At 34.7% G+C, this 12,034-nt stretch overlaps 2 protein-coding genes and 1 pseudogene across 2 annotated transcripts; all 3 read right to left on the bottom strand.

The window, feature by feature from the left end:
* Window positions 1-1,149: 1,149 nt before the first annotated feature.
* LOC113040135 (polymeric immunoglobulin receptor-like) lies at window positions 1,150-3,330 on the bottom strand. Its single transcript, XM_026198413.1, has 3 exons — window positions 2,850-3,330; window positions 2,355-2,666; window positions 1,150-1,487 (listed from the first exon to the last, which is right to left on the bottom strand). The coding sequence occupies exons 1-3, from the start codon at window positions 2,917-2,919 to the stop codon at window positions 1,150-1,152; spliced, it is 720 nt and encodes a 239-aa protein (XP_026054198.1). The 5' UTR covers window positions 2,920-3,330.
* A 97-nt stretch (window positions 3,331-3,427) lies between these two features.
* LOC113112880 (polymeric immunoglobulin receptor-like) lies at window positions 3,428-7,578 on the bottom strand (annotated as a pseudogene).
* A 2,525-nt stretch (window positions 7,579-10,103) lies between these two features.
* Window positions 10,104-11,936, bottom strand: LOC113112922 (polymeric immunoglobulin receptor-like). Its single transcript, XM_026278861.1, has 4 exons — window positions 11,784-11,936; window positions 11,289-11,600; window positions 10,362-10,670; window positions 10,104-10,254 (listed from the first exon to the last, which is right to left on the bottom strand). The coding sequence occupies exons 1-4, from the start codon at window positions 11,851-11,853 to the stop codon at window positions 10,217-10,219; spliced, it is 729 nt and encodes a 242-aa protein (XP_026134646.1). The 5' UTR covers window positions 11,854-11,936; the 3' UTR covers window positions 10,104-10,216.
* Window positions 11,937-12,034: the final 98 nt, after the last annotated feature.

Below are 12,034 nucleotides of genomic sequence, written 5' to 3'. Positions count from 1 at the left end.
CATCTAGGTATATAAGAAAACTCACCTGGTTTCTTTCTCAGTCTCCAGGTTACTATGGCAACAAGAGTTACAAACAGTAAGAGCACAAGCATCACTGGAAGAAACATCACCAGAATCACATCATGCCTGTAAGTGACAGAGACATTTCTGTTTATCACAAAAAAACTTTTAATGCAAAGTAAATTAATCTTGTAAAGCTTTGTTTTAATTTAGAGATACAGTGTCAAGCAAATGCAGATTGAAATGCTTTAAATACTTGTTTTTCTCATCCGTGCTGTGTATTTCACTATTAACAGTCTTTGTGGCTGATGTTTGAGCTGGATGGGTTTCAGCTCTGCAATTAAAAATAACATGGTGACATGAAACAGTTTGGTTATACAGTTATTAGGAACGACTGAAAAACGTTCACACTGTGCACACTTACACATCTGTCACAGGTCTTGAAGCTGTCATAGCTGCCAGACAAAAACAGAAATGGAGAAACTAGTTTCTTAGTTAGAACCTAATTTTATTTTTAATGTAAGAAGCTGTTTGTTACACTAGCACATTTACGAGCAAAGAAAAAAAAAACTTTAGTGATCAAGTTTCGTATGTAAAAGTTCTGACTCAAAATTTTAACTCATAATGTACATTTATTATGTCAGAATTTTGAATCTTATAGAAATATTTCAAATAATTCTGTTTAGCTGTTCCATACTGTTTATTATTTTATTCATACTTGTAGGATTCATGTTGGTTGTTGGGTGAGTTGTGTGCCTGCAAAACAATGTAAAAATAAATAAATAATAATAATAGATAAAATATTACTACTGATATTAATAATAACTATAATATAATATAATATAATATAATATAATATAATATAATATAATATAATATAATATAATATAATATAATATAATATAATATGTGTATAAATGTTTGGAACTACATAATGGAGCTAAATTATTTTAGCTAAAATAAATAAAATATATAGACATTAATATAGAACAAATATTTGGATGTGATTGATTTTTTAAATGGTGAAGAATTTTTACACGTACATGTCTGTTTTAGAGTGAGATGGTGTAGCTACAGGATCAGTTGTAAATGTTTTAAAGAAGAGAAAGATATGAGGTTAGTTTTAGTGCATTGAGAGAGACATAATTTTTAATGGCTGAATTGGTTTGGGATCTTACTTCTTTTGAATTCAGTGACTGTGAGGTGAACAGGAGCCTGCAGATCTCCAGCAGAACAGTAGTACCAGCCAGAATCAGTGAGTCTCAGTCCAGTCATCAGCACAGTGAAGGATCTTCTCCCATCATCACTGATCTGGACTGATGAATTCTGGGATGTGTTAGTCCTCCCCACTGTGTAACAGCTCTGATCTTTATATCTGCACCACTGTTTGACTTCATTCTGATATCCAGAACTGTAGAAACACTGAACACTGATATCACCACCTTCATGTCCAGATACACTGCTGCTCACCACAGACACATCAGGGTCTGAAAACCATCAAAAGACAATAAGATTTTTTTTGTAAATTTGCTTATTATTGTTTACGAAATGCAAATATGTAAGTCTTCTTGTTATAATAAAGTGTTAACTATTCAAAAACAGTTCTGTTTTAAAATAATTCTCGAATCGAACAATATGACTAAAAATGTAAATTCTTATGCGGATCATTGCAGTCTACTAAATGATTCTAGCGGCTAAACTCTAAATAGCAATGATACTATTTCCTTTTGCCAGTATGCAATCCTGACATCAAGCTGCATCTCCTACACTGCTACTGCAAAAGTCCTACTTTATTCTACAATCAGTGATCAGATTTATCCAAACCATAACAAACTGAGGCGGTGCATTACAGTTTTTCTCAGTCGCTTCAGTACATCTCTTCTTGAATCATCCTTAACATTTGCAAACCACTAAGGGCATTTCTCATACTATTCTTATAAACATCACCACACAATAGATTACCAAAAAAAGTTGCTCAAAACCTTCAGTTCATCTCTCAACAGTAAGAGATGAACTGGAGAAACCAATAGTCTCTCAAAAACAACATTTACTGGTGTAGTGGTATAAACCAAAGTAGATATTTTATTTATTTATTATTATTATTAGTTTGCATTTATTACTGTAAGTGTACTGGTGCTTACTTTAACATAAACTAAACTTGTACTGTATAATGTGCACCACTGTTTTTAATTAGTCACTGCTGTGTCATGTCAGTGACATTTCAGTTTTCTTTATGTTTACAATAATAAATCTCTATCACACATAACCTGACAACACCCTTTTACATTACTTATAATATTACTTATATCTACATTATTATATTTCAGTAAAATGGATAAATGTGATATTCTTACTTGATTGTACCGTCAGATACAAATAATAACCGTTGTCTATTTCGCCACCAATCTCCACAGCACACCAGTAATATCCAGAGTCTGAGGTCTTCAGATTCTCCCATTGCACTGTAAAAATACTCTGGGCTGGATAATCAGTAAGGGAATATTTTCCTGTATTATTTGCATATGCCAATATACCGCAAGAGACCCAGTGTGACCCCTGACACCAGTATTTTCGGTTTTCTTTATGTGTATCATCATAGAGACATGGAATAATGCCAGGTGCTCCAGATATCACTGCAATATTCATGCTCTGAATTCCAGCTCCATCTGTAGACAAGATTCAGTGTAGGAAAAAATGTAAGCATCCATAAACTGCACATTATGGAAAAGTTGCAATAGTAAACAATTACTAGCTTAAGGATTTCAAGTTAAATAATTTTAACAATAGAAGTTAAAAAATAGCATACAATAGTTTAATAATTCTATTACGACAGTATTATAATTGTTTACCTGTGATGTGAAGTAAAATCCCAGAGAGAATCAGAGAGTAAATCATGTCTACAGCAGAGTGTGTGTTCATGAGAGGAGCTGGTCACTTCTTGCAGTGTCTCTGCTTCTTCCTGTTTCAGAGGAAGAACAGAAATATCGCCTTAAACCACATAAACATTAGCAAGTGAGAAAAGTAGCTATTTTGCAGTTAGACACTTCACACTTAATCGTTTTAGCCCCTTTCTTACTGAACTGACAAACACTGACAAAAATGTTACATTGTAGAAGCCAGCGTGAAAATTATCAACACACAAACTGTTGTGTGTAACTGGTTGCTTAACTTTCAGATTTTATCTTGTGTTCAATCATTTTTCCATTTGAGGTAAAGGAGTTCATGGAGGTTGGTATAAAATAAGTTTAAACATGCAAGCATGACTAATTGATGATCATACAAAATCTAAACTGTCCATGTTTTAAAATCTGTTACATCTCAAAAGATTTGGAAACACAATTCATAGCAGAGAAATATGAAAACACTATATCATAGTCTGAGTTTAAAAATGGAGGGAAAGGAGGAGTCAAATTATTATTATTTTTCACACACAACTGCAAGACTTTTTATTGTGCTTGTTTGTAATAATGCAAATAGCAGAGAAAATAACATTGTACAAGTAAACAAAAAAAGATTTTTTACTGTGAAGTAATTAAACAGATTCGATAATGCAAAATACAAAACTATGTAGTGCTAAAAGACAATGACAGTTCTCTGCTGTTGATTTTGTTTATTTTCATCAGAAGGTGTGTTCCTGAGTTCTTCTCAATGTTGAAGTCAGTGTGGATCCACAGTGCTGTATATTATGCTGTATATTGCGCCACCTGCTGGAGGCTTCACCGCTGCACTCCCAGCAACAAAATCAATAGTGCTGTAGTAGATTATGTCCTTGTTGGGATCCTGTGGAGGAAGGGATCGTAATTAAACATGATAAAGTATTTTACTCAAGGTGTCATATTTTTTAATCATTATTTTAGCTTGAACATACATCTTCTTTTTGTTTGAACCTGTCCTGGCCAGGATGTTTCTAAATTGCCTAAAATATCAGGGTTTGGTCTTTGTTTTCCTATTGTTTGCATACTTGCAGAAGGTAATGATTCATAAGTAGTTTGACCAATAGTGCACAGGCATTGTACATTATCAACCAATCGTGAGGCATGTGAGAAGCCAGGATCTATATAGAGCCATCAAAGCAAAGCAAATAAGAAAAAAAGCCAAAACCTGGACTTCCTGAGCAGGATATGCCTGAGAAAAAGAGGATTTATGGTCACCGTAAAATAGAAATATTAAGACCAGGTGTATACTTACATTTGGGTTTCCATCATTTATAGTGCTGTACATCACAGGATCTTTTGCTTTAGAGTCGATCTGCATTTCATACAAACACACACAAAACAATTAAACAACAGTTACATCAAGAAACCAAAATCCTCTAAGAGAGGCTACGTGTTCTGGAAATATCTGAGTGGAGCAAAGTATGCGAATAGTCATGCATGTCAGATATATATGAAATATGTTCATTAAATTCAATTAGCAAGGTTGTGGGTCATATCTTTGGATTTATATTTTTGATATGCTGCACAAATCAATTGGAAATTTCCTCCGTGTTGGATCAGTGTAAAAATGAACATCCAATTAGGAAAAATGCCTCTTAGTAGCTTGTTCTTTTAATAAATCATTCTTATGATCTCATCGGTTCCTATGAAGTGGATATAATAATCATATGACTCACTTACTGAATGACCTGTTCCTTGAATAAACCAGTGTAAAGATATAAAGCTATTTAGAAGGAAGGCTACACAAAACAACAAAAGCATTTTCTTTTCTCATATTTGACATATTTGAAATTAGCATGAAAAAGTTTAGGAACAAAAAAAGCTTTGTTACCAAGAAGAGGGAGATAAAGATTCTTGTATACTAAACTTAACTGAGAGGGTATATTATCTCAAAATACAGTCAATAGTTTTATCGATTCAAATTTGCTAAATAAATATACAACATAAAAAACCCTAAAAGTATTAGATCAAATTAGTGCATAAACATGTTTTTCTGTCTTCGATTACAATCAGTGCTGAGGTGTTGTGTAAAGGAGAATGGGCATTTCAATAATATAATATAATAAATGTGCATTTCACTCCATGCTCCATGACCCTATATTATCATAATGAACATTTTCATAACTTGCTTCTCATAAAGGACTTACCACGTCAGTGGTTCTGCTGCTGGTTCTCCCTCTGATTTGGTGTTTATCTTGCTCTTCATTTTAAAAAAGGGGAAACAATAATATCAGCCATTAAGTAAATATAGATATATAGAATCGGTGCTGTCAAAATAAATGTCAGAATATCAGCGATTGAAATAGAAATGTAGTGCAGCTGAAACTGACTGTGTCTCCGTCTCCATCTCCAGATGAAAACACTGATCAGAATCAATGAGAGCAGAAGTACAGCTGAAGCTGGAAGCCACGCAGTCAGGAGTTCATTGCTGTGGGAAATAATGAAACATTTGTAAATATTTATATTCAAAGAATATACAATTATTTATTCATTTAACTCTAGAGCTTTTCATATTGCTTTAAATCCTGTTTTATTATTGTTATAGGCTAAACCCTGCTTTTACCCACAGGAGAAGTAAGTCTATGTTTCACTTTTAGAAGCGTGCAGCATGACAGAAAACAAGTGAGTTGGAGTTGAGATTTAATCGTACCTTTATCCATTCAAGAAAAACTTTATATTTGTTTATGTAGCCTAACCTACAGTGTAAAATGTCAGTTTATGAATATCGCAGTTAATTGTTAATCGGAAGTAAATTATGAACAGTGTGAAATGTGAAACAACATAACCAGGATTGAGTTCACTCAGCGCTTAGAATTACTCAGAAATAAATATTTCCAAGTTTGAAAAGCCGTCTGTCAAAGTAGTATTTCAGCTTAAAGATTTTGGAATTAGATTAAGCCATAATAATTTTATTTTAAACAATAAACATGTACTTTTGAGTTGCTACTGTGTCTTCTTTTCCATTTTTATTATTCTTGAGAATTCCGGTTTCAATTCTGCAAAAAAAAAAAAAAAAAAAAAAAAAGAGGACAAAAGGATGATTTTCACCAGAGCAAAGAGGAAGTGACTTTTAGTCATGAAATATATAAAACAGAAACAAACAATTCCAAAAATATGATTATTAAAGGAAAGCCATTTACAGAGAACAGATTCATTACTTACACTGTGTCACTGACAGTGCCTGTATACACAAGTAAAAAATTACTAAGTAAGTTTAGTAGAGTTGTATTTCATATGTGGCAGCAAACTATTTATGAATTATTAAAAAAGTACCTGGTTCTGCCTCAGTTACAGTAAGTTGAACAGGATCCAGTGCCTCTCCAGCAGAACAGTAGTACCAGCCAGAATCAGTGAGTCTCAGTCCAGTCATCAGCACAGTGAAGGATCTTCTCCCATCATCACTGATCTGGACTGATGAATTCTGGGATGTGTTAGTCCTCCCCACTGTGTAACAGCTCTGATCTTTATATCTGCACCACTGTTTGAGTTTATTCTGATATCTTAACGTGTAGAAACACTGAACACTGATATCACCACCTTCATGTCCAGATACACTGCTGTTCACCACAGACACATCAGGAGCTGAACACACACACACACACTCACGCACACACACACACACACACACACACACACACACACACACACACACACACACACACACTCACACACACACACACCAGTCATTTGAGATAATATAATAGAGGAGGAATGAGAGAGTGTTTCAAATCAAGAAACCAAAATCACAAATGATATGTGATTAAGAAATGCTAAATGTCTTACCAGATTGAATCTTGAGATAAGGCTCATATATTATATTTATCGGTAGTTGTTCTCCAGTCTCCACAATGCAGTAATAATGTCCAGTGTGGTTGTTCTGCAGGTTTCTCGTTGTCACAGTAAAGAGACTCTGATCAGGATGATCAATTACTGACAGATTCTCCTCTGTTGTGTTTGTGTATGTATTATATCTATCAATTCCTGAGAACCATTATTTCTTCTGCTGTGTGTATTTCTCATCATAGTGACATGGGATGGTGACAGATCCTCCAGTCTGAACAGTTAATGTACCATTTGACTAACCAATGTACCATTCAACACCTAAACAAAACACAGTCCAATACATCCAACAATAAGTCACTTCTTAATTTGTTATATCCTCACAAAAAACTATCCAAACCTCACAAAAAACACAGTAATACATGCACTATTCTCACCTAAAATGAGCCAAAATCCCATTGAAATGTAGAATGTATTCTTTGCAAATGCAGTCATTGTGTTTCTCCTCCTCTGTATCTTTAAGTTGTTCTGTTCTTGAGTATCTTGACTTCCCTTTTATCTGCATATAACACTTTTCAACCGGATAGAAGCTGTCAATGGGGCGAGATCTTTTAAAAAGTATTTATATGTACCAATTCTGTTAGCCTATGAATACTTCAGGTGCATTCTTTAGTAGTATACAGAGTACAAGCAGGAACCTTTTGAAAGGATGGCCTACTGTCCTAGTGATAGCTTTTGTCCTTTTTTTCTGAGAGTGTGGTATACAGCACCTTTAAGTTTGATTTAATAACACAGTTAAAGTGCATAATAATGGACAATCTCAGCAGAATCTATTCTAATAATCATGACAGAGAGAGAGAGAAAGAGCGTGAGAGAGAGAAAAACTCTCAACTTTTTATTAGGAATTAGAAAAAAAATGTGATTTTGGATGAAAAGAGTGACATTTGGAAAAACAAACAAACAAGGCCCGGTTCCCCAAAACGTTCTTATCGCTAAGTAGTTCTTAACCTATTCCTTAACCTCTCTCTTAACCTTATGGCACGATTCCCGACACGTTCGTACGCTTAGTATATCTTCTGTAAGTCACACTTTCGTAAGGTTGGTCTGGACCATTCGTAAGCTCTCTCTTAGCGTTGTTTGAGCTCAAGACGCTACTGTACAGCAGTCTTTAGAAACCAGCGCAGCGAAGTACAAGTCAAACTATAGTATGTTGACAATGTTGTGGCTCAACAATGATTTTATGTTATTTTTTAAGACTCATAATAAATTATGTTCACAATGGATACAGGCCTATTTATAAAGTTGACTTTATGTGGTATCAGAACTAATATGGTGGTAATTAGCCTAGGCTTTTTCGTAATGTAATTAAAGCGAATTGGAAATACATTTTTTGATAATTAAAATCTGGCAAACAATTTGGCTCTAAATGGCTAAGATCTATAAATGGGTAATCATGGTTGTATCCAGTAAGTGACCATAGCAGCGATCCAACGTGTCCTTGTATTGAATCAAAGACGGAGCCATGTAATTTTTTTTATTCGGCAAAACTTAAGCCATTCTGACATTTTGCCTGATGTGGCTATATTAAAAAAAAAAAAAATTGGCTCCCAAGACAACTCATTATGGAGCTGCTGGACCTTCTCAGACCTGCGCTTATGCCAGGCTAACGCGGCAGAATTTTGTTTTAAGCCCTGAAGCCCAGCGCCAAGGTTTTTTTTTTATTTAATTTTTTTTTTTTGCTACAGAGAGATTCATCGAGGTCGTGGGAGAGGGCTACGGCCTAATCAAGACCTCGGTGTAAAGGCGCTTCCACACTGTCACCAATGCCCTTCTGAACCATGCCAGGGATTACATCCTGGCACACTCATCCCTATCGCCAATTCATCAGTGATTGATCAGGCGTAGGCTACTCATCGAGAAAGGGATACGCGGCCATAAACGTGCAGGTTATAGTGGACCACAGGGGTGTGATCTCCGACCTGGTGGCAACATCCAGCAAAACTTCAACTTCCTCTGACGAGAGGCATATTACTGACCATTTGATAATTAAATTTATAGTCTATATTCTACTGATAACTTAAAATATGTTAAAATAAATGTTACTATAATAATTTGAGGAATGTTTCATTTGCATAGAACGTGTTGTCTTTCTTAACGCTGTATTGCACCTTCGCGTGAAGTGATAAATCGATTCATGAGCAATCGATGCCAACTAATTCAGCACCCTCACTTTGGACAGCGCTCTTGTTACGTCGGACGTAAGAGGAAGCGTGCTAAGAAGCTTCCTAAGGGACACTTCGGGGAACACACTTAGGAACATAAAAAACTTTGGTAAGATGTATCTTTCGAGGTCTTCTTAGCGCGCTAAGAGTGAGCGTTATCGGGAAACCGGGCCCAAATTAGTAATTTACCAAACACAGATACTGTAAGTCTAGTCTGGTGAATTAACAAATCAAATGCAGAATATAAAGCCTATTATCAACACTTTTATAATCATTTGATCCTTCAGTTCGATGTGGAGAAAATTCCTCTAGTTCTGTGACAAACAGAAATGCTCCATGTGCCATCTGAAAAATAAAACAGAAGTGCACACCATCAACAGACAAAAATATGAGAACCAGATGTGTTTCTATGTCACACATCACATACATTTTGGATGCTCGAAAAACGTGATAGCACAGTCAACAAAGCTTTGTTTTAATTTAGAGACATAGTTTCAAACAACTGCAGATTGAAATGCCTTAAATACTTGTTTTTCTCATCCGTGCTGTGTATTTCACTATTAACAGTCTTTGTGGCTGATGTTTGAGCTGGATGGGTTTCAGCTCTGCAATTAAAAATAACATGGTGACATGAAACAGTTTGGTTATACAGTTATTAGGAACGACTGAAAAACGTTCACACTGTTCACACTTACACATCTGTCACAGGTCTTGAAGCTGTCATAGCTGCCAGACAAAAACAGAAATGGAGAAACTAGTTTCTTAGTTAGAACCTAATTTTATTTTTAATGTAAGAAGCTGTTTGTTACACTAGCACATTTACGAGCAAAGAAAAAAAAAAACTTTAGTGATCAAGTTTCGTATGTAAAAGTTCTGACTCAAAATTTTAACTCATAATGTACATTTATTATGTCAGAATTTAGAATCTTACAGAAATATTTCAAATAATTCTGTTTAGCTGTTCCATACTTTTTATTATTTTATTCATACTTGTAGGATTCATGTTGGTTGTTGGGTGAGTTATGTGCCTGCAAAACAATGTAAAAATAAAAACATAATAATAATAGATAAAATACTACTAATATAATTTGAATGGTGATCACATCAATTTTAAAAGGCCATAAAATGAAGTTTTTCATCAGTCTATCACTTTACAGATTCACAGCATATAAAATGAAAGTTTTGGCCTTTTTACAACCCTTGGCTGTTTAGGGATCACATTAAAATATTTTGGCTAGAACAAATATTTGATTGATTCTTTTAAATGGTGAAGAATTTTTACACGTACATGTCTGTTTTAGAGTGAGATGGTGTAGCTACAGGACCAGTTGTAAATGTTTTAAAGAAGAGAAAGACATGAGGTTAGTTTTAGTGCATTGAGAGAGACATAATTTTTAATGGCTGAATTGGTTTGGGATCTTACCTCTTTTGAATTCAGTGACTGTGAGGTGAACAGGAGCCTGCAGATCTCCAGCAGAACAGTAGTACCAGCCAGAATCAGTGAGTCTCAGTCCAGTCATCAGCACAGTGAAGGATCTTCTCCCATCATCACTGATCTGGACTGATGAATTCTGGGATGTGTTAGTCCTCCCCACTGTGTAACAGCTCTGATCTTTATATCTGCACCACTGTTTGAGTTTACTCTTATATCCAGAACTGTAGAAACACTGAACACTGATATCACCACCTTCATGTCCAGATACACTGCTGTTCACCACAGACACATCAGGGTCTGAAAACCATCAAAAGACAATAAGATTTTTTTTGTAAATTTGCTTATTATTGTTTACGAAATGCAAATATGTAAGTCTTCTTGTTATAATAAAGTGTTAACTATTCAAAAACAGTTCTGTTTTAAAATAATTCTCGAATCGAACAATATGACTAAAAATGTACATTCTTATGCGGATCATTGCAGTCTACTAAATGATTCTAGCGGCTAAACTCTAAATAGCAATGATACTATTTCCTTTTGCCAGTATGCAATCCTGACATCAAGCTGCATCTCCTACACTGCTACTGCAAAAGTCCTACTTTATTCTACAATCAGTGATCAGATATAAACCAAAGTAGATGTTTTATTTATTTATTATTATTATTAGTTTGCATTTATTACTGTAAGTGTACTGGTGCTTACTTTAACATAAACTAAACTTGTACTGTATAATGTGCACCACTGTTTTTAATTAGTCACTGCTGTGTCATGTCAGTGACATTTCAGTTTTATTTATGTTTACAATAATAAATCTCTATCACACATAACCTGACAACACCCTTTTACATTACTTATAATATTACTTATATCTACATTATTATATTTCAGTAAAATGGATAAATGTGATATTCTTACTTGATTGTACCGTCAGATACAAATAATAACCGTTGTCTATTTCGCCACCAGTCTCCACAGCACACCAGTAATATCCAGAGTCTGAGGTCTTCAGATTCTTCCATTGCACTGTAAAAATACTCTGGGCTGGATAATCAGTAAGGGAATATTTTCCTGTATTATTTGCATATGCCAATATACTGCAAGAGACCCAGTGTGACCCCTGACACCAGTATTTTCGGTTTTCTTTATGTGTATCATCATAGAGACATGGAATAATGCCAGGTGCTCCAGATATCACTGCAATATTCATGCTCTGAATTCCAGCTCCATCTGTAGACAAGATTCAGTGTAGGAAAAAATGTAAGCATCCATAAACTGCACATTATGGAAAAGTTGCAATAGTAAACAATTACTAGCTTAAGGATTTCAAGTTAAACAATTTTAACAATAGAAGTTAAAAAATAGCATACAATAGTTTAATAATTCTATTACGACAGTATTATAATTGTTTACCTGTGATGTGCAGTAAAATCCCAGAGAGAATCAGAGAGTAAATCATGTCTACAGCAGAGTGTGTGTTCATGAGAGGAGCTGGTCACTTCTTGCAGTGTCTCTGCTTCTTCCTGTTTCAGAGGAAGAGCAGAAATATCGCCTTAAACCACATAAACATTAGCAAGTGAGAAAAGTAGCCACTTTGCAGTTAGATACCTCACACTTTTAGCCCCTTTCTTACTGAACTGACAAACACTGAACAAAATGTTACA

This window comes from Carassius auratus, chromosome 2 (assembly GCF_003368295.1).
Source record: "Carassius auratus strain Wakin chromosome 2, ASM336829v1, whole genome shotgun sequence".
In the NCBI taxonomy this organism is placed as follows: domain Eukaryota; kingdom Metazoa; phylum Chordata; class Actinopteri; order Cypriniformes; family Cyprinidae; genus Carassius; species Carassius auratus.
Note: the sequence above shows the minus strand (reverse complement) of the source record. Positions and strands in the feature narration are given on the sequence as shown.